Below are 23,291 nucleotides of genomic sequence, written 5' to 3' on the forward strand. Positions count from 1 at the left end.
TAGGTAGTGGTATACCAATTAATCTGTCTGCTCCATTTTTGATTTTTAAAACTTTGTACCGCCTCTTATTAAAAACAAATTCTGAAAAAAATTGCTTTTGACATATACCCGGACTCCAGAATTTGCAGAAAAAAGTAGTTATCTGTAAATTGGAAATCTACTTTTGTTTGCTGAAAGCTTCCAGGGCCGCAAGAGGGCATTGTGGGTCATTTTAAGGTCGACTGCAGTGAGTGAGTGGGGGGGGGCAAGGGCAGATTAAGTTACGGCAGCCTTCGTGTCTGCATTAGTTGGGTTTGAGGAGGAATGACCACATAGGAACAAGGGGGCTCCTGCATTGTGCATCATAATCGAGCATATAATCCCAGAATGTCCAACATATGCATTTTCCAGTGCTCCTTACTTCAATTTCTCCCCTTGGTTGCAGTACAGCACCTCTGGATGTACTGTTTCCCCAATATCATAAGGCTTAACTCTAATGAATCCATACAACCATAGTGCAGACTATTATGGCAATTGCTTTCTTCCCCATGACTGGAACACACATGAATCAGAATATGCTTTTTGCGAATGAGCACATGGCTCCCCTGCTCTTAATTCATTCGCCACCATCTGTGAATTGTTTCTCCACTCCCCAACAGAAACAGACCTCTAGACTATGATCACAAGGCTGTACTGTAATCTAACATCTCCCTGTGCCGGTTTTTCTTTACACCCCATGGAAAGCACTATATACGCCTCGTCAAAGATCATAAGGTTACAGGGTCATAAGCTTAAATATCTCCCAGTAATGGTTTAGTTACTTCATGACACATGTCGTGTTTGTTCAGGATCACAAGGCTGCACTAAGATCAATCTTTTTTTCTTTGGGATCAATTTTTGGTCTTAACATAAGCAAGTGCAGTAAAATTCAACAAGCACACAATAAAAATAAACATAGCAATGTACAAAGCAAAAGAAGAAAATGGTCAAATTCCCAAACCTCCCCTCCGGAGGGCCGTGGAACCTCTGAGGAAGGCCCGGAGTAAGTCAGTGAGGCCTGTGTTTGAGCTGTTTTCTGTACCTTCATCCAGGGATTTATTCCAGCCTTTGGATTACATCTCCGAGGTGGAAGAATGGTCAGATGAGGAGAGGTTTGTACCTCCTGAGGTTCCCAATGACCTGTTGCCTGGTCATAGCCAGACGGAAGACCTGCGTCAGTACCTGCATGACGCAGTGGTCTGGACACCTCCCCGGAGGTTTAATTTGGCAGGCCGGAGCCTGATTCGCACGCTGAGTCTTCATACAGGCGTCTCATGTCATGGGTGACTGAGTACTTGGGGTGGTCTGCTCCACCTGTGGATTTTCTGCAGGATGACCTGACGTATATATTGGACCAGGGTGCACCCACTGACCCGGTGCTGCCATTTCATATGGCCTTACAGAGAAGAGTGGTGGCGGCTTGGACTGCTCTGGAGAGTATCCCAGCAGTGAATAAGTTGCTACCGAAGATATACCGTCCAGCCAGTGGTGACCCCAGCTACTTGTCTACGCACCCCACTCCGGAGAGTTTGGTGGTGAAGGCGGCTACGGCCCCGGCTAAGCACGCTGCTTACCCTACCATGCCTCCGGATAGGGACGACAAGCACTTTGACGGTTGGGCGAAGAAAGTATTTTCATCTGCGGTTATGGCTTTAAAGGCAGCCAACTCCGTTTGTGCCTTGGCAAGATTCACTCACACTCTGTGGAATTGTGTATCTTTGGCGGCTGAACATATTCCCGAAGGGGAGGAACAGGATGGTTTTCTTGCCCTTGTGCAGTATGGCAAGGATGCCATGTGTGAATCCGTTCAGACGGTTCTGGACATGGCAGACTGTTTCAGCAGGTCCATGGTGGCAAGCACTGTGATGCGCAGGTTTGCGTGGTTGCGCAAGTTGGGGTTTGCTCCTGATGTACAGTCCCGGCTTCTCAACATGCCCTTTATGGTGTCCATCTTTTTTGGCAGCAAGGCTGACGAGAGCATTGAGAGGTTGCAAACCTCCAAAGCTGCAGCGAAGTTGTTGAGCGCTGCAGTGCGTCAACCTCCGCCTTTTCGTCCTAGGGGACAGCAATGGAGGGGAGGTTCCTTTCGATATTACTCTTCCTTTGGTAAATCGATGGGAGCTGCCACAGTCAAAGGGGCCAACGTAGGAGTACCAGAGGTGGAAAGCCAAGTACTTAAGGTGCCAAAGCCGCTCGGGCAGTTGCCCTCAGGTACTGCCGCAGCCGCTTCAGCTCAGTCATGAGGCCATGTCCCATGGTTCGCCGGTTGGGGGGGGGGGGCTGGCACAGCATATTGTAGAATGGTGTGCCGTTACTTCAGATGTGTGGGTTCTGGAGATTATAGCCCACAGCTACTGTCTTCCTTTCCAGCAGAGTCCTCACGACAATCCACCGAGGAAGCTTTCTTTTGAAGAGTCTGGATCCGCTCCTTGCGCAGGAAATCAAATCCCTGCTGGAGAAAGGCACCATAGAACTGGTGCCTGTAGCGGAGAAGAACAAGGGATGGTATTACCCATATTTTTTGATCCCGAAAAAGATGGGGGGGGGGGATTGAGACCCATCGTGGACTTGCGTGGTTTGAACAAGCTCCTCAGGAAGGACAAGTTCAAGATGGTTACTCTCGTCCTCATGGCCCTTCAACTTCAGGACTGGTTGTTCTCATGACCTCAAGGATGCTTACTTTCATGTGCCGATTCATCCCAAGCACAGGAAGTACCTGAGGTTCGCGGTTGGTGACTCGCATTTTCAGTTTCGGGTCCTGCCGGCTTCTCCCTCAACTTAAAGAAGTTTCAATTGACATGTAACTCTCACCTGACTCCCACGGAGGCGCTGGCCTGGTTCGCGCTGCTGTGACCTCTTCTAAGGTGATGCGCAGGGTTCGGAAGACGGACTGGACCGGGCCCCCAAATCTGGCTTGTCTGGCTCGCAGAAGTATCCTTATGTAGGCGAAAATAGGGGATTAACTGTCTGCGGGGTAATGCAATCGGCCTCCCACTTCCCCTCTCACCCTCCTCGAACCCCTTCTGTGATTCCCCGTAGCGTCTCACCTTAGGGTCTGGAAGGACGAGCTCTCCATCCTGCTTCTGATGCAGGGGCGCTTTGGTATCCAGTTACTTCACTGGATTTTTGGATTGGTAAGAACCAAACTTGCTTGGCTTCCAGGTAAGTTTTTTGATAAAAGGTTCCCCTTGTGTCCATGCATTAATGTACATAATGCTAGTGTCTTTTTCCCCATAGGGGCCGGGGTACGGAATGCCGGGGAACAGGACCCGACCCGAGATGAGGTGAAATCCTTGTAGAAATCAGGTAAGTCTTTAATGAGCGTTTTTTGGTAATGTCTTTTCATTCGCTCGTTAACGCTGATGTCTCTTTTTCCCCTTAGGGGCCGGGGTCCGGAAATGCCAGGATGCGGCGCGGACCCGAAATGAAGAGGGAATGAATCAACAGGTAAGTCTTAACATGGAGATTTAGCTTTCCTTATTCCCTTCTCTCTCTCACCTTTTGTTCTTGTCTTTTTCTCCCTAGGCGCTGGGGCGTCACTGCGAATACGGATGATCGCTGCTGAACATGGAGGCGCCCTGTAAAGGTGAGTGGAATGCGGCGCTGCAGCGATCGATGTGATGAGCTTTTAAATAAAAGTCTTCCTTTTCAGGATTGTCGGCGAGATGTCTCCGGGATGCGGATTTAGCAGGTAAGGACTTTTCCTTCTTCTGTTCCTTTGCAGGTGATCCAGGATGCTGACAGGCGTGGCAGAAGTCAGGATGCAGGAGCAGACACGGTGAGCGTCCAGCTGCTAGATGCAGAACAACGCGAAGCACGTGTGGTTGTTTGGGTGGGGTTTAAATAGCCTTGGAAGAAGTTCCAGGTATGTATCCTTCCCCGACCACGCCCGGATGGTAAATTAGTCCCACAGGTAAAGTAGTTCCTTTCAGGCCTCAAGGAGGCTGGGATCCTGCAGCATGGTCTGCATCAGGTAAGTGCACCCAAGCACTCCCATAATGAGCCTGGCGCCATAGGCGCCAGGACACTGTCCAAAGGGCCCCTATATGGGGTTGCTGGGTCCTTCCTTGGGGACTGGATGTCCGCTTTCGGGGACGCAGGGCTTGAACCGGCTCCCTGGGAGCGGGCCTCATGACATGACACCTACCCAGCGGCTCCAGTACATCGGAGCAGTGCTCGATACATCCCTGGGGTAGTGTTCGCCTCCCCAGGTGAGGGCTCATCACATTCTGCAGAGTTTCAACATGCCCAGAGTCTTCCGTCGTTAGTGTTCTTGAGGTTGCTTGGCCTCATGGCATCCTGCATTCTACTGGTGCCAGAGGCCAGGCTGCGGATGAGATCTCTGCAGTGGGCTCTCAAGATGCAATGGTCGCAGTCCTCCGTCAGGATGTCGGATCCCATTCAGGTGCCGCCCTTGGTCGCCCATGATCTTCTGTGGTCGGCCGTCAAAGGCATTCTGATGAAGGGGGGGATCCATTTTGGCTAGCCTGGCCGGTGGTAACGATTGTGACGGACACATCCCTCACGGGATGGGGAGCCATGCCAACGAGTTGACAGTCAGCGGTCGTTGGTCTCCGTTGGAGTCCAGACTCCATATCAATCTGTTGCTCTCAAGGGAGGGGAGTCGGGTTCTCCATCCAGAGGTCAAGTCTCTCAGTCTTCATGCTTGGCATCTGAAAGGCTGAGGTATAGGGATTGGGACCTCCGTGAAGACGTGATGGAGGTGTTGCTTTCAGCCAGAAGGCCCGCAACAAAATCCCTGTACCGTTGCCATTGGGGAAAGTTCTGCGACTGGTGCAGGGTACAGAATGTGGATCCTATTCAGTGTTCAATTCCTGTGGTTCTGTCTTTTTTGCTTTCATTAGCCCATTAGGGCCTGCAAGCGGGTACCATTAAAGGGTTACCTGGCGGCACTGTCTATATTTAAGCGCTCGTCTGAGTAGTGTTCTTATTTTAAGATTCCATTGAATTCTCAGTTTCTAAAAGGGCTAACTAATGTGTTTCCACTGTCGCCTTTCCAGGTGCCGGGATGGGATTGAACTTTAGAACTAAGTTCTTAATGGGAGCTCCGTTTGAGCCCTTACATTCTTGTCCATTGAGACTGTTGTCCTTTAAGACTGTATTTTTAGTTGCGGTTACTTCCGCTCGCAGATTGAGTGAGTTGCAGGCACTTTCCGCCAAGCCACCTTTCACGGTGTTCCTTAAGGACAGGGTTGTCCTTTTAGGGTTCGTCCTTCTTTTCTTCCAAAGGTTGTGTCGGAATTTCATTTGAGCCAGTAGGAGGTTCTTCCGGCGTTCTATCCTCCTCCGCATCCTGGTAAGGAAGAGGAGAGGCTCCATAGATTGGATCCAAGGAGAGAGCTTTGAGCTTCTATCTCTCACGGATGTCCCGGGTCAGAGTGGACGATCAGCTATTTGTAGGATACGCTGGAAGGCGTTTAGGTCAAGCTGTTACTAAGCAGACCTTGTCCAGATGGATCATTTTGACGATCTCTGAATGTTACTGCTTGGCGGGTAAGGACCCTCCGGTAGGCTTACTGGCCCATTCTACTAGGGGTGTGGCTGCCTCTACTTTATTTATTTGTTCATGGTTTATACAAAGAAAACCTTTACAAAAAGTTTAAAAAAGATATAAACAGTATGAGAACAAAATTTGCCAGAAAGGAGTAAGAGTTACTCAACGATCCCTACCACCCAGGGAGACTAAGACAGAATGGTCTACATAGATCAAACCAGGATGTATCATTTAGTATTGAACATCTTTCTAAAACCTTTATTATTGCCACAGTAAGCATGACGACTTGGCCAGAGATGAGTCTATCCCAGAAGGAATCCTGTGTTAGGTTTTCCTCTCTGGTGACAAATCTACCAAGCAGCTGTAGTCTTATGGGCGAGGTGCCTTCGCACTCTAGCAACAAATGTCTGAGTGACTGTGTTCGGCGGGTCACAAAATCTACAGGGTTTTATTGCTTTATCCCCCTGGTTTCTTTGGACCAAAATGTCCCCCGTGTGGGCCAGATTAAATCTGAGCCTAAGAAAGTTGTTTCTGATTTTATGGTCTGGGAATTTTTGAAGATGGCGAGGTAATGTCCCCACTTTCCTCAACTCTTAAAATAAGATTCCGCGGGTTGAGATTCCTGACTCCCTCAATCGTTTCAATCCAGTCCCACATTTCCAACTGCTTTTTAACCTTCAAGGGATTTTGGATGAGTTTCCATTGAGTTCACCCGCGACAGTATAACTCCCACTTTTGCCTCCAAACCAACCAACAACTTCGATTTTGCCTTTTTTAGATGTTCATGAATATCGAAGTATAGGGATGTCGTTTTGGCTGTGATTATATCGCGAAAAAGTGATACAATCTTCCAGTCCACCCGGCAGCCCAGAGAAATCAAGCCCAGTTTGAATCTCAAGCTGGAGAAGGGGGTACAAGGTGGAAGATGTAAGACTGATTTCCACAAGCGGCCCTCAATTTTGTTCCATTCATAGTTCCAGAGCAAGGGCTTGGCTTCCAGACTGTATAGGAGGACTGGAATTGCTTTACCGATGTAAAAGTTTGAGTGGTGATATTGAGAATTTACAGAACTTCCTTCCCAGGTTCTTCATCTGGGCCATGATTTTTAGTTTTTTCCTGCTCAAGGTTGGAAAGGCTACAATTTCATAACCCAGGTAATTAAGCTCCTCCACCCTAGGAATTTCCTTGGCATCCAGGGGTCCATGTCCTAGAGGGTAACTTTTTCCTGGGATGATTGTAAATAAGTATTTTAGATTTTGCTGGATTAATTATAAGACCGTTTAGTTTAGCATATTCGCTTAATTTTAGCAGGAGCCGCTGGAGCCCAATCGCGGAACCGTCCAGCAAAACAATATCGTCTGCATAGGCCAACCAGTGTACACGTCTTCCATTTATCTTATGGGTTATCATTGATGCTGAGACCAGAAAATCCCGGAGGTCTGACAGGAAAAGCTTAAAGAAGGGGGCACCTAGGCACCCTTGCCGGACTCCTTTCAATACCTGTATTACTTCTGAGAGGTTACCAGCATCGTCCAACCTTACCCTAATGGTAGTATTTTTATGTAGCTCTGCAAGCAAAGCCAATAAAGGAGATGGGATGCCCCATTTATGGAGTTTCTGCCAGAGGAGTGACCTGTCCACTCGATCGAATGCTTTGGACAGGTCCACCCAAGCTCCAAATAACGGGGTTACCTCCTTCTCATTTGATCTTTCGCTAAGAAGGTTCAGTATAAGACCATTTAGACTGGTAGAGAGGCCCTTCCTGAAGCCCGTTTGATGCTTAGAGAGAATCAGTTTGGAGTCAGCCCAAATTGTGAGCTCCCTCATTAGTAAACGCATAAAGAGTTTACTATCTATGTCCAAGAGGGCGATTGGTCGATAACTGGCAGGATTTAACCTATCGCCCCCCCCTTAAAAAAAGGGATAATGAATGCACTCTTCCATGATGGTGGAAAGGTCCTGGTCTTTATACTTTCCTGAGGTGGAATAACAATTTTGCCGACAATTTGGGCTGATTTTTTTAAGACCCGATAGGTGAGCCCATTGGGTCCGGCTGCCTTTGATGTAGAGGCAGATAGAATGAGATCCTCTGTCTTGCTGATTAAATGACAGGGCCCACTTGGATGACGTTCCAATGAACTCTTTGGATCCTGGATGGTCAAAGTGCTTAGTTAAATAGTCGATCCATTTATGTTCCTGGACCAGATTGCAGAGTGATCTATTCTGGCCGGTTACCAAAAGATTGAGTGCAGCCCAGAAGCCTCTGCAATTGTTTTCATTAAGTAAGTAAAACATTTTCTCCCCATCATCCTGTAATTTTTGCTGTTTATGATTCTTTAACCAACCAGTTCTGATAGGATTGTTTAGCCTTCTTCATTTTTTGTTTACTGTCCCCGGGACCTTCTCCTATTTTTTTCTTTAAGAGACGTATAGTTTGTCGAAGGATTCGCCTTTGTTTGAGTGTCCTCATCAAAGACATGTAGGTGTATTTGTTTTCCTGCGGCCTTTGTCTCATTTGGAGGGCAAATTGACCAGATAAAGTTCCCAAATTTTTCAGGGTGAAATTCCTCAGTCCACAATGCTGCTGGGACTGCTTCAAGCCATTCATTCAACATTTCCCCTCCATGCTTATATTTGACCACTCTCAGTTCGCCTTTTAATCCTTCAAGATCCTGAGGACTTTGTTGGATCCGAGCTTTCTGATGTTCCTGGAATTGAAATTCCAACCTAGCATGATCGCTCCCTCCTTCCCAATTGAGGGTCAGCCTCGGGCAAAGGAGTGAAAGATCTGGGGTTACAAAAATGTAGTCTAATGTAGTTTGCGAAGAGCCTTGTTTCCAGGTAGGTTCTTCTGATTCATTCTCCACATTTTTCACATAGATCCTTTCCAAATCCCAGGAAGAAAGGAAATCCCCCCCCAGTGTTTCGCTTTCCATGAAGACCTCGGCTTACCCGATTCTAGCACCACATTTCCTAAGTTAATGTGATCTGCATTAAAGTCCCCTGCAACTAATATGCGAGCTCCCTCAAACTCTAACTTCACCGTTGACAACAGGTTATGTAGAATTTCTATGAACTCATGGAGATTGGTGCTGGCTGGGTTCCAATAATTATTAACCAGCACTAAGGTTGTATTGGGATTTCCCAGGTCGAGCTCCACTTTGCAGGCTTGGATGCCTCCCAAATGATTGCATACGGGGACAATTTCCTTAATACTTGAATTTTTGTGTGCTATCAGAAGTCCACCTGCTGGTCTGCCTTTAGATTTTTGAAGAGCTCCAAGATTGAGAGTTGTCAAGCCCTCATTTTCTATCGAGTTAACGAGCCAAGTCTCCTGGAATAAAAAAAATATTGGTATTTTGTAACAGGTCCTTTTTTTAGTAGCCTTTTCTTTAGAAAGCTAGGACCTCTCGTGTTCCAGGAGACTAGTCTTATGTTATTTTGTCTAAAGAATATTTTGCTCCTCTCCAAGCTTCTATAGGATTTGTGAAATAATCTCGAAGTTTGGTTATGAGATTTTCGTTCAGTTTGAGCCCAGATGACAGGTTCATTAATGGCTCTTCGACTGAGCCGACTGCACTCACAAAATTAAGGGCATCCTCACTTCCAACTTGTATGCTGGAAGTATCTTCTTGTTCCCGCTCAAAGACCAACAGGCCAGCTCGAGCCAATTCACTTCTATTATTGATGAGTGCCTGTTGGGCCATTCTGGAATTCAGACCAACTTCCACAAAGAATCTGTCCACTGTTGGAAATTTAACATACTCGATATCTTCTGTGGTGAAGAGAAACAGATTATAATTTTTTCTAATTTCAGATAACACCACTGATCTACAAAGTGAGCTGTATCTGTTTGGTTTCTCGAGTCTTAACCAGACCCTTCATTGCGATGTTGGCCAGAACTGGCTCTGCTTTCCTTGCAGTTGTAGTATAGTAAGAATAATCAGGCTCCTCTCGGTCACTATTCTGTAAAGGCGGCTCTAAATTCCTAGATTTCCCTGAGCCGTTACGACACTCTACTTCATTAGTTGTGAACTGGGTTGGAACTTCATCCAAGGAGCATGTCTGCTCAGCTGGAACAGAGGCTGATGGTAGGATATCCGTTATCGCAGCTGCTTTCAGAAAGATGGGAGCCAATCTGATGTTATTATTAGGCTTTTTCTGTACGACTACTCCAGCATTACTATCATTGACCCCTTTTTGGGCCTTATTTTTAAAAAAATATTGGAGCTAGCTTAATGTTCGTATAACCCAATTTTAAATTTTGATCACAAGGGACTCCACTCGTAGGCCAGGAGGACTCAGTTTGTGTTCCCAGTTTGTGTTCCTTCTTAGAAGCTTGTTTTTTTAGATTTTTGGGCTTTTTCAAAGTTTTCTCTGGCTGTAAAACGAGACGAGGGATCCTGGAATTAACCCTCTTATTCTTCTTATGGCGTCTTTTTCTTTTGGGATTGAAGGAGCTAGCAGGACTGCAATTTACTTCTTCCTGTAGACAGTCCTGAGCATTTCTAGGAACCACTTCCTGTGGGCTTCCAAGGTTCTCATCTAATTCTTCCACAGCGACATTAGCGAGTCTTCTAAATTCTTCTAAGACCGAGTCTGATAATGGAGTATCATCAAAGCAGTCAAATGGTCCTTCGATCTGTGATTGGTTCGCACTTGAAAAACTTTGTACTGGGAGATTTTTTAGTAACTCTTCTATTGTGAGGTTACTCTTTGCCTTTTCCTTCAGTAAAGTATGAAAATGGGCAAGATCCAGTCCTTGTTTCGCTACCTCTGTATGTGAGTCTTTTAAGGTTGGTATTAAAATTGTGTTCATGATGTTATTGAGTGCCGTCATTGATGAATCGATCTTTGACACTTCACTTGAGAGTTCCAACAAATAGCCTGCCTGTGCTTGTACTTCTGTTTTCAATAGTTCAAATACTGAGACCAAAGAATTTAGTACAAAGCTCAATGCTGAAAGCGTATTCTCGTTAGCTAGAGATGACGCACTAAAGGACGGAATATGGGGCCCGTCTTGCTCCAACTGCAACCCTTGTGTAGGAGCTACATTTTCTAATGTATTGGTTAAGGGTAATGTTGTTGAACAGGAGCAGTCTAACAAAAGAGAACCTAGATTGGCCTCATGGTTTAAGCTAGGCAAATGGCCAGGGGAGGGCAGCAGGTCCACAAGATCATTTGTGCTTTTATTCCTTTTTCTAGCAAAATGATCGTCAATTCAGCTCTGTATTTTTTTGGTGGTCAGAGTATATTCTAGTCCTCTTTTCCAACCTTCTTGAATTGTAGATGTGGACGAAATAGTTTCAGTGTTTTGCTGACTGGCTCAGTGAATGAGGGCGTGAGTAACATGAGTGACTGGCTGACATGTTACTATAGCTGTTGGGGAAGCTGTCACTAAAGCTGCAGTACCCTCTTCGGCCAGATACGAGCCCTCCTGGGCCGCCATATCCTCCAGAAGGGGTGAGCTTCGAAGTCTCATGAATTGGACTCCTAGTTAAATCTGGCTAAAGTAACACTGTTAAGAACAATCCTCAGAGGCAGAATTGTATTTCGAAGGGATTGTGTCCTCCGACGTATTCCTCATCTTAGAGATCTCCTTCCAGCTCTGCTGGCCTCGGAAACATTTTTCTCTCTAGAGGGCGCTGCGCGTCGACGTCCTCCGAGTCGATGTCCCTCGACAGCCGCCGTATCGACGTCAACGTCATCCTGCCTATAAAAGCCGCGAGCAGCGTCCGTTGCTCAGTTCTGTTTTTCCACGCTTACTCAGTGCCTCGGAATACCGTTGCTCAGTTTTGTCAGGTTTTACCTATTTACCTCGAGTTATTCGATACCGTACTCGATGGCTTCTTCGTCGGAACCGACAACTCCTCGATCCGGCTTCAAAAAATGCCGAGATTGTGGGAAAAAGATGTCGCTGACTGACCCTCAGAGTTTCTGTGGTGTTTGGGAGCTGAACACCATTGTTCGGAGTGCGAGGACTGTATATCCATGACAGCTAAGGCCCTGAAGGAGCGTAGGGGGAAGCTGGAGAAAGGTAAGACTTTTAAAGCTGCTTCTTCGTCGACGAAGTCGAGACATTCGTCTCCTCGTCACCATTTGCGCTCCAGGTCTCGAAGTGGGTCCCATCACTCGAGATCGAAGCACTCGAAGAGGAGACGTCTAAGATCCCCTTCTCCCTCTTCCTCTGTTTCGCCAAAGAGAATCCCTTCCCCCACGAAACATAGTTCCCGGGCTGAATGGGAGGAATTCTGCAAAAATATGATGAGCGTCTTCGAGAAAGCGGCCTCGACCCCCTCGAAGACTGCCGAGAGTGATGCTCTGGTCGAAAGACCCGAAGGTCGAAAACGCCGCAAGTCGCAGTACCCGGAGAAGGAAACCTCTCCAGCGTGTTCCGAACCCTCTAGTAGGATTATGACCTCCAAACCTTCCTCGAAGGTTCAGTCGACGAAGGTTCCGTCGACGCCGAGGTCGGTGTCTTCGACGCCGTTGTCGAAGGGACCTTCGACACACGAGTCTGTCGACTCGACGCCACCTTCAACACCGGCGTCGACGCCAAGAAAAGTCACGTTTACGACACACCCAGTCACTATCCCCAGGTCCTCGATGTCGATGGTGTCGAGATTGTCGCGCAGAATCCCAATTCTGTCGAGGTCATCGAGGCCTCCGCCTTTGTTTTCGACGCCACGCTCGAAGCCTTCGGCGTCGACGACATCAACGTTTTCGAGGCCGATTATGACAAGTTCGGCACCCTCTGCCTTGGAAATGGGGTTTACACCCTTCATGAGTTCAGAACAATTGAGAACTATGTCCTCAATTATGGAAGAGGGTGAATCGTCTGAACAGGAAGACACATTTGAGTTCCAGGGACCTGTAACCCCAGTTAGAGAGGAAATTTCCTCTGAAGAACGCAGGTTAAAGGATCTTCATGATTCCTTACATGAGGCAAGTGGGTTAGACACTTCCCCTGAGGTAGAGTGTGCTAGGCCAGACCCGGGGGAGCATGCTGAAACCCCCTATAGAGCCTTAATGGCCAGGATCACAGAGTTTATGGGGTGGTCTGCATCTTCACAATCTTTCCAGCAAGATGACCTCACTGATATTCTCGACAAAGGCCCACAGGAGGATCCTGTGGTGCCTTTTCATAAAGCTCTTCAGAGGAAGATTATGACGAACTGGGAAACCCCAGATGTCGTCCCGGCAGTAAATAAACTGTCTACAAAATACAGGGTATCCTCTACAGACCCGGAGTTTTTGTCAAAACACCCATCCCCAGAAAGTGTGGTGGTACAGGCAGCATCTTCCACCGATGTCAAGACGGCTTATCCTACCGTCCCGCAGGACAGGGACGATAAAAAATGATGCTATGGCAAAGAAAGTTTTTCGGCATGTAGCATGGCGTCAAAATCTGTTAATGCTACTTGCACCCTTGCTAGATTCAGCCATACAATTTGGGAGTGTGCTTCTACAGCGGCTGACTACATCCCGGAGGGAGAAGAAAGGGAGGCGTTCCTGAATATCATACAGGACGGTAAAGACGCTATGTGCGAATCCCTCCAGACGGGCATTGATTCGGCTGACAGTATCAGCAGAGCAATGGCGGCAAGTACAACAACCAGGAGATTCGCTTGGTTGAGAAAGTCTGGTTTTGCCCCAGATGTGCAGGCCAGGCTCTTGAACATGCCATTCGATGGCTCTTCTTTGTTCGGGAAAAAGGCGGATGACAGTTTAGAGAAACTGCAAACTTCAAAAGCAGCAGCAAAATCCCTAGTCGCTGCAATCCGTCAGACACCTTTTCGTACCACAGGAACCTCTGCGAGGGGTAAGTCCTTTCGCTTCTACTCCGCATTCGGAAGAGGTAGAGGACGACCGGCTCAAAGGGGACAAAGAAGAACTACCCGAGGTGGACGGGGTAGATATTCAAAAGCCGCAGCAACAAGAGGTGCCTCTTTACCATCGGCATCTGCATCAGCCGCCCCAAAACCACTCTGAGGACTTCCCTCACAGGACACCTGTAGGAGGCAGGTTGACTCAACATCTGGCGGTATGGCAGGCTATCACGTCAGATACTTGGGCATTGGAAACTGTTGCCCAAGATTACTGCCTGCCTTTCCTACGCATACCTCAGAGTCATCCACCGAGGATCAGCTCTCAAAAAGCTCCCGATCCACTCCTCTTGCATGAAATTTTGGACCTGCTAGAGAAAGGTGCCATAGAACCGGTACCGGTAGCGGAGAGGAACAAGGGCTGGTACTCCCCTTACTTTCTCATTCCAAAGAAAGACGGAGGACTGAGACCCATCTTGGACTTGCGAGAATTGAACAAATTCCTCAGGAAAGACAAATTCAAGATGGTCACTCTTTCTCAGATCCTCCAGGCCCTTCAGTTCCAGGACTGGTTGGTATCTCTGGACCTTCAGGACGCTTATTTCCATGTGCCTATCCATCTCAAACACAGGAAATACCTGAGGTTCGCAATTGGCAACTCTCACTATCAATTTCGAGTGCTGCCATTTGGGCTGACCTCCGCCTCGAGGGTCTTCACCAAGTTAATGTCGGTAGTGGCGGCAAGTCTAAGGAGGGAAGGGATTCACGTCTACCCCTACCTGGACGATTGGTTGATCAGGGCTGTTTCTTCGGAACAAGCTCAGATCCAGCTAAATCACGTGTGCCACTTCCTTCACAAACTGGGCTTCTCCCTCAATTTAAAGAAGTCACAAATGATACCATCGCAGAGACTCCAGTTCATAGGAGCGATCCTGGACACTTCCCTGGGAAAAGCCTCGCCACCAGAGGTGAGGGCTCAAGATATTCTACAGATGGTTACCAAGTTCCAAGATGCCCAACGTCTCCCAGCCTTCGACTTTTTGAGGTTGCTAGGCCTCATGGCATCCTGCATTTTCCTAGTGCCAGAGGCTCGCCTGAGAATGAGATCCCTCCAGTGGGCACTGAGGACTCAGTGATCACAATTCTCAGGGAGAATGACGGATCTTCTTCAGGTTCCCGACAGGGTGGCTCGAGACCTTCAGTGGTGGGCCTGTCAGGAGAACATTCTGAAAGGAGAACATTTTTTGGCAACCCTGGCCGGAGATAGCAGTAGTCACGGATGCCTCACTCACGGGGTGGGGAGCCAACGACTTGACCATCAGCGGTCGTTGGTCTCCATCGGAGTCCAGACTACATATCAACCTGTTAGAGCTGAGAGCCATCAGACTTGCGCTGAAGGCGTTCCTGCCAGCTGTACAAGGGAAAAACGTCCTGATAATGACGGACAACACGGTGGCCATGCATTATCTCAACAAAAGAGGAGGCATAGGATCACTACCCCTGTGCAGAGAGGCCATGCAGCTCTGGTTTTGGGCAATCCAAGAAGGAATCTCTCTATCGGCAGTTCACCTAGTCGGAGAGAAGAACTTGACAGCGTACGCTCTGAGCAGGCAGAGCAGTGTCTCCCACGAGTGGGAGCTAGCTCAGGAAGTCCTTCAAGAGATCTTCGCCCTTTGGGGAACCCCTCAGGTGGATCTATTCGCCACCAGCCTCAACAGAAAATGCGATCTGTTCTGCTCATGGGAATTTCCCCCGAGAGGAGCTCTGGGAGACGCGTTCATAGTGGACTGGGAGTTTCCGCTTCTGTACGCGTTCCCACCGGTCCCTGTCATTCCTCAAATGATCAGGAGGTTGAGAAGATTCCGGAGAACCATGATCCTGATTGCCCCGGATTGGGCCAGGAGAATGTGGTACGCAGACCTTCTAGACTTGTCCATCTGCCCTCCAATTCGACTTCCACTCAGAGAGAACCTACTCTCACAGAAGGGAGGTCAGCTTCTCCATCCAGACATCAAAACCCTCAACCTTCACGCTTGGCTTCTGAAAGGCTGAGGTACAAGGATTGGGACCTCCCTGATGATGATATGGAGGTGTTGCTTTCGGCAAGGAGGCCAGCAACAAAGTCTTTATACCGCTGCCGTTGGAACAGATTTTGCAGCTGGTGTAGAGAACAGAATATCGACCCTTTTTCATGTGGTACACCAATGGTTTTGTCCTTCCTACTCTATTTGGCGAATTCAGGCCTTCAAGTTGGCACCATTAAGGGCTATCTCGCAGCGCTATCCATCTTTAGATGCACTGCGGAAGAACCATCCTATTTCAAGTTACCCTTGGTAATACAATTTATTTAAAGGGGTTAACCAATGTTTATCCCCCAAGACCATTCCAAGTTCCCCTATGGGATTACATCAGTAGACTAGCCAGGATAAGACAGGCAGACCAGCTGTTTGTAGGTTACACAGGTCACAAGCTGGGGTTACCAATAACTAAGCAGACCATTTCCAGATGGATCATTCTGGCCATTCTGGAATGTTATAAACTGGCAGGGAAAGAGCCCCCTCAAAACCTTAGGGGTCATTCGACCAGAGGTATTGCAGCTTCATTGGCCCTCAAAAGAGGTGTGCCGGTTAAAGACATCTGTGCGGCCGCTACATGGTCGTCTATCCATACCTTTACACGATTTTACAACTTGGATTCCTCCTCCAGTCAAGAGACTAGGTTTGGAAGGGCTGTACTGCATTCTATTCATCAGTAGAAGACAGCGTGAAGTCAGTACTCCCACCTCCAATAATAGAATACTGCTATGGGAGCCTATCTAAGATGAGGAATACGTCGGAGAACACAATCCCTTCGAAGAACAAGTTACTTCTTACCTTGTAACGGTCTTTCGACGGGATGTTCCTCCGACGTATTCCTCATCGACCCTCCCATCCATCCCCGCAGTTCTACTTCCCTTGTTGTTGCAGCTTACGCTCCTTCAGGGTGATTAGTCTAGTCCAGAAAGTATTATTGTGGGCCACAAAACGGAACTGAGCAACGGACGCTGCGCGCGGCCTTTATAGGCAGGATGACGTTGACGTCGATACGGCGGCTGTCGAGGGACATCGACTCGGAGGACGTCGACGTGCAGCGCCCTCTAGAGAGAAAAAATTTTCCAAGGCCAGCAGAGCTGGAAGGAGATATCTAAGATGAGGAATATGTCGAAGGAACATCCCGTCGAAAGAACGTTACAAGGTAAGAAGTAACTTGTTCTATTAACTGATAGGCTCCTCTATAGTAAAGATATCAAAATAAATGTACCTTGGGGCACCCCAGCGCCTAACAGCCGCACAACAGCCAGTAGGGCTTGTCTCTGCCGGGCTTAGCGCCGCAAGGGTGGTAGCCTCCGACTCTTGATGGAGTCCGAAATCACGTGACCACGACACGTGATGTAGATTGCCCCGCCTCCTCCAGGAAGCGTGGTGAAACGCTGATGCCGGCAAGAATCTGCGCTGACTCGCAGTGCCAGGTAGGTAAAAAACAGCCTGGGCTTCACAGCAGCCAAAGTCCTCCTGGGTAAAACACACACAGTGCGGGCGGCAGCCTCTGACTCTTGAGGGAGTCCGAAATCACGTGACCACGACACGTGATGTAGATTGCCCCGCCTCCTCCAGGAAGCGTGGTGAAACGCTGATGCCGGCAAGAATCTTCGCTGACTCGCAATGCCGGGTAGGTAAACAGCCTGGGCTTCACAGCAGCCAAAGTCTTCCTGGGTAAAACTCTGCCTCTACTGCTCTGCAGAGGGGTGTTCCCATTCGTAATATTTGTGAAGCAGCCACATGGACCTCTGTCCATACTTTTGTAAAGCACTACTCCCTGGATTCTATCCATGGGCAAGATTTGGCCTTTGGTAAGGCGGTCCTCTACTGCAATTTGATTGGACATTCTAATATTCTAAATTATTTTCCCACCTCCATACGTTGGTACTGCTTTGGGAGTCTGTCATAGATGTGGAATACGTCGGAGGACTCAATCCCCTCGAACAAGTTACTTTCTTACCTGGTAACGTTCTTTCTATGGGATGTTCCTCCGACGTATTCCACATCGCGCCCTCCCAGCCTGCCCCTCTACAGAAATTCTTATGCAATTGCAGCTTACGTTCCCGCAAAGATTTCTGTAGTCACACTGGCAGAAGGTTGGTGCCACACATTCTGGGGAAAAAACTACAACTGAGGCTAAGGGCGTCATGTGTCCTACATATAACATACGGTGAAGTCGGCACTCGACGGAGGCCCTCGAGGGACAGTGTATTGATGCAATCGACACAGGATGCAGACGCTGACATTTTTTTCTGAAGCAGCACAGCTGTGGTGATTACTGTCATAGATATGGAATACGTCAGAGGAATATCCCATCGAAAGAACGTTACCAGGTAAGAAAGTAACTTGTTCTTTTGTAGCAATAAAATCAGTTGTGACATGGGAGCTTTGTCTCATGTTTAATTCAACTGTTACTCCAACTGATGGTTTTTATTTTTGGCAGGTTTAAGGAATCGTGATTGTTATTTTGCAGTTGAACTTTGCCAATACCATTTTACATATTACCCTTGTTTTAGGACAGCAACTTTAAAAGTCATCTCTAATTTGATTGGTCTATCTGGGCAGTTTGTTGGTGTCCCTAAAATGATATTGGAGTATATCTTCTACCTACTTTGGGCATTATTAGAGCTTTAATGACTTTTTTGTGCTGTTACTATGGACTGTAATTACTGTTGGTATTCGCAACCTGAAAGGCTACTGCCCGATTACATGAATACCACCAGCACACTAGTAACAAATGCAGATTCGGTGAAATACTGCTGCTATTTCTGTCAATCTGCACGCATTATTCATTTTTAAAGAAATGTTTCATTCCCTCCCGATGGAGGAAGGGAATTGTATTGTGTACAGTAGCAGATCAATTTCACAGTTCTGAAAATGTTATGTATGGACTCTTCTCTGCATTAGCTTGCAAAAGTGAGACAAGATGGGTGTCACCATACAGAATTATCTCTCCCTTCAATGCTGGAAAATAAGTGTAACACCCTTGAAGACGACCTTCAATAATATTTTCCTCCACCATCTTTAGTGGAGGCAAAAATTGGTTGAGTTTCATGTTGATCTACCACATTGTAATCAGCAGTATTTAATGGAGTGAACTTTGCATCCCAACAATTCCTGTGGTGGCAGTGGACATCAAAACAGGTAAGTGCACTTGTGCCAATTCCGTTTTTTTCGAGTGACCGGGCCGGACTATAGGTTGCTTGGACACTTACTTCTGCCATTGGTCCTGTCAGTGCAGTGCAGGGTTTGTAGGTGAGTGGCTGAAGATGGTGTCTGGCTGCATGGTGGTTCCCATCTCAGCAGAATTGCAGCTAGCAGGCCAGACACCTCAGGACTGCAGCCATAGTGGGTCTCATGATGTGAAGCAACACCCAGGGCCTAGAAGAAGCTGGGCAGCAGTGAAGAAACCCTGTTCATGGGGTTGCAGGAGGGAATCCTGGTTGCAGTAAAGATTTGGCTCCAGGAAGGTCCTGCTTCATTAACGATGGCAGCCACAGCAGGAGCGATTTTCTTAAGCCTCAAATTGACCTGCAGAGTCTCGGGCTGCAGCACTGGATTGGGACCAGTGCCGTGAAGAAGACTGGTCTTCAGATGGGCAGCCCCCAGGATGTCCCAGGACACTTCCAATGTCCTTGGAAAGGAGCCTTCAGGTACAGGGGGCATGATTGGTTGGTCCCACTTATCCAAATGTTGAAGCACCAACACGGGTCTTCTGTGGTCTCAGCAAAAGTAGCTGGGCCTCACCGTCAGATGGCTTTGGCAATACTGGTTGCCCTTGGCAACGGTCTTCAGTGCAGTCTCTTCAGAAATGTGGCTCCATTAATCAACTTGATAGACTGTGGGCAGAGGTCCTCTTATCCCAAAAGGTGGCTGGGGGTTGCCCCAGCCCTTCACTGGCAGACATGTACTCTATTCAAATGGATAAGGGTGGTCCACTTGTGGATGCCCACAAGCCCCACCTCTGTCAAGCAAGCAGACCCATCCTGGCAGGGATGTGAATTGGAACAAACAGTCCCAAACCCAGTCTTGACCACTTGTATGGTGTTTTATGTCTTGAGAGGGCAGTAACACTGCCAGAAAGGATGATCACCAAAAGACGGGGCCTAAACATGTCCTGACCGTTTGAATATATATCATTCTAAATGGCATTGTGCAGTAAATAAATAATGGTGCATGGTAGTGCACAAGCACACCCAAAATGTAATAACTATATTACAGAAATCAAAGGAAAAAGGGATACAAGGTACCACTATAGCAGTTCACTGTATGATGTGCTTCATTAAAAGAACAAAGGAAATCACATTCCCACTTCACTGGTAACCTTATGGGCTGACCAGTGTGTCCAAAAGAACGAGTTTAGCACGGTAAGTGAAGCTTAAGTATTTACTTTCCTCCAGTGTCCGGCTAGGGTTCAAAACCTAGCAAGTAGCTGAGGGGGGACGGAGGGGAGACAGGTGGGGTCCATTGTTAATGGAAGGCAAGTTGCAAAAAGAAAAATCTTTCTATGCTGTGGTACCTGGCATCCTTCCTGCAGCTCCTGTAGATATTGCAGTGGCTCCGTCCTGATCTGTAGATACAGCTTACGTTGATCTGTCAACCTATTTTCTGAATGATAAAAAATAAAATTATTTCCCCAAGATTGCTCTTGGGAGAAGGCACTTTTTAGAAGTGGTGGCTTTACATAGGTCCATCTCAACACACAAAAGAAAAGGTTAGCCAAATTGAAGAAGGCAAGATCATCTTGATTGATATCGCATATACTCTGTAGCATGTATTTATACCAGGTAGCCATGCTGCGAAGCTATTGTTCCAGGGAAGTAGCTTTCCCATTGTATCCCCATAATCATTATGAAGTGATATTTGAACTTTTAAGTGCAGAGGCTTTCCTCCTGCAATTACCAGTATTATTAATAAACATACATGTTGTAGAGCCTACATCCCGGTCATGAAAATGTGGATATGGTCCAGAGGAGGAGGATCATCAATGTTGGGCATGTGATGGATGTATCTGCAATTCTGCACATTCTTGTAGTAGCCATCTACACTGATTGTGTAATCACTTCGGTGTGCAAAGGTTTGTGAGTTGAGGTGGGGGTTTGAGAGACCTGGTGGGGAGGGGTATTGTGGTGTCAAAGGAGTTTGTGTTGAAGGCCTGTAAGAACCTTATTCATGGACTGGCATGCTATGTGGGATGGTGCCTAAAGGAGGTTGCTGTGGGGGGTGTGCATACGTCATTCTACATACCTTGTGGCTGTCGATGACCTGCACGCCTTGATGGTTTTACTTTCCCCTCCCTCATCTTTGTCTTTGTGTGGCTTGTGTTGGCCCTTGCTCATAAATGAGCAGATTGACATGGAAACGGGTGAATGCTTACCGTGAACTGTAAACCGTGTTCTGGTGTTATAACATACTGTATATGCAACAAAATGTAAATTAAATGCATGCAATGCAGAAAGTATTAACGGGTGTTTCTTGAAGTGCTTCAATTGTAATCCTTTTTATGTGCAGGTTGGTACAATCCGATATATGGCCCCTGAGGTGTTGGAAGGAGCAGTAAACCTGCGGGATTGTGAATCTGCTCTCAAACAAGTGGATATGTATGCCCTTGGCCTAATCTACTGGGAGATTTTTATGAGATGCACAGACCTCTTCCCAGGTACAAGAACACTGAATGTAGCAAGTTCGATACATATGTCATCTAACACAGCATATTGATACTTGCTTTAGTTGACATTGGCGAAAAAGTCAACATTTGCTGGTGTTCAAAACTATGACCTGTCGGCTACAAACAGATCTCAGCAGTAGGCTTGGTATCTCACTTAGTCATAGTTTTAATTTGTTTAAACGGGTTTGGTTTATTGCGTGCAAGTGTCACTACTTTGAGTAACCTTTTCAGGTGATGTGCTATGAATAGATGGACTTTTCATTCATACTTATGGGGATCAGGCACATATTAATTCGGGTAGAGGGTTAAAGAGGGTTTCTGTCATTTGCTCTGCCTCACTACATTCAAACAGAACCAACAATGTAAGCTGCATGAGACTGTTGAAGTCTGCTTCTATGCAAGCACACACTTGTGTTGACTCGAATGCTCTGTTCTGAATTCTGCATCGCTTGTGATCTCTCACTAGGTGTTAAGATTTTGTAAACTTTACCACACATGCTCCTAGTTTCTGTTATTGGGTTCACTAATGTTGCAGCGATTTGTCTCTTTTTCGGATCTCATTTATGATGCCGATTGCCAAAATGAAGTATTTCAAGGAAGTCAAGTAGCAGAATCTCATTGTGTCCAAGTTGCTGAAAACACAAATTGACAACGTGTCTCAGTGTTCTTATATTGTAAATGTAGATTATTCATGGTTTAGGCCCAGTTCTGCAGGTGGGTGGCAAATCCCTTTTTACCATCTTCTGTTAAGAATGGTTAATGTTTTCAGAAACAAACCTGCAAATACTTAACCAGAATGTGTGCAAGTATTGATTCTGCATCCTTTTACCAAACGTCTGTGTGTTCTCAGAGTTCATGCTTGGACCAGTCATGTGAAAAGCAATAAATGTACAAAACATTGTTTTTTTTCCAGTACACAGTAAAATGAATGGTGGTAGAAAGTACTACATCCAATTTTTCATATAATTAGATCCAGTACTCTTGTGGATTTTTGGAAATTATTTTTTCATAAAATGTTTGGAGAAAGATTGGCAATTTAGTTTGGTAGTACCATTGTGTTCACCTGAGTATGTAAAAATAAGTTACAGCAAGTGGATGCTTCAATACTTTGAAGAGTGTAGAGACGAAGAGTCAGTTCTGTGCCTCGGATACGTTGGCTAGTATTTCATATCTGCTTTATTAACTCGTGCTGAAACCCCATGTGGTAATATTTGTACAAAGGGCAATTATCGTACTCCATAGTTTGCACACCTGCACTGAAAATGTTCTACCGCCCAATATCAGAGTTTGCAAAATCTACTAGCCACTCAGATTGGCAAGGGCATTTTATGAAGGGCGAGTTCCATTTGCATGGTACTCCATTTTTGCGGGTGGAGCATGGGGATGTTTGAAACCTTTATTTGATTTTTTCTGCAAACAAACTTAGAATGGTAAATGACAAATAGTTTTCACTGTGCATGGCTGACATTTGGGTGGCAGCATTGCACTAAAAATGAAGTATGCTTATGTTGACATCCATTGTTTTACAGTAAACGCTGGTAAATAGTCACAGGTAACCAAGGGGCAAGTGTGTTCAACTTAGGTAGACTATGTAAACTAAGAAACTCGCACCTTCAGATTTGGCAAGACCTGAGCGTACCAAGATGTGATTTTAAAGGTGACCTCCGTTGTGGCTTGGACTTCTGTATAAAAAGCATGATCTTAAAAGCTATAATTTTGAGTAGAGTGCACTACTTACTGAGATGGTGTTTTTGCTGCATGTTGCACTTCCCCTCAATTGTTTTGCTATAGACACACTGATTGGGACGAGTATGCCCAGATGTGGGTCCCGTGCCTGCTGGGCCTAGAGACCCCAGCTACCACTCACAGATGTGGCCCACACAATGAGGCTGAAACATGTCTAGGGATGCTTGTGGTCTCGTGCAGAAGGGATGTGGCCAAGCAGTTCGGGCTGGACTGACCCTTTTTGGGTAGACTAAGCCTGATTTTCATGTTCCCCTTTTGTAATGGCTTGGCGGGTGAAGAACGTTGGTCTGGAGGGTTGCCAAGAGCAATGCTAGATGTTAGGATTGAACACTTTGTTCCATCTGATCAAGGCCTGGCTGCATGGCTTCACTCTGGATTTTAGCACACGGCTAGCCAGTAAGCTCATCCCTGGAATACAGCAGAGTTGTAATCAGAAAGTG

At 46.8% G+C, this 23,291-nt stretch overlaps 1 protein-coding gene across 1 annotated transcript in view; it reads left to right on the forward strand.

Annotated features, from left to right (window-relative positions):
* BMPR2 (bone morphogenetic protein receptor type 2) overlaps window positions 1-23,291 on the forward strand; it is a 696,097-nt gene that overhangs the window by 499,895 nt on the left and 172,911 nt on the right. The window contains exon 9 of the mRNA XM_069615513.1: window positions 20,949-21,096. Within this exon, the coding sequence (XP_069471614.1) occupies window positions 20,949-21,096 (148 nt within the window). The remainder of the gene's footprint in view (window positions 1-20,948; window positions 21,097-23,291) is intronic.

Source organism: Ambystoma mexicanum, chromosome 9, assembly GCF_040938575.1.
Source record: "Ambystoma mexicanum isolate Mex_15411 chromosome 9, UKY_AmexF1_1, whole genome shotgun sequence".
Taxonomy (NCBI): Eukaryota; Metazoa; Chordata; class Amphibia; order Caudata; family Ambystomatidae; genus Ambystoma; species Ambystoma mexicanum.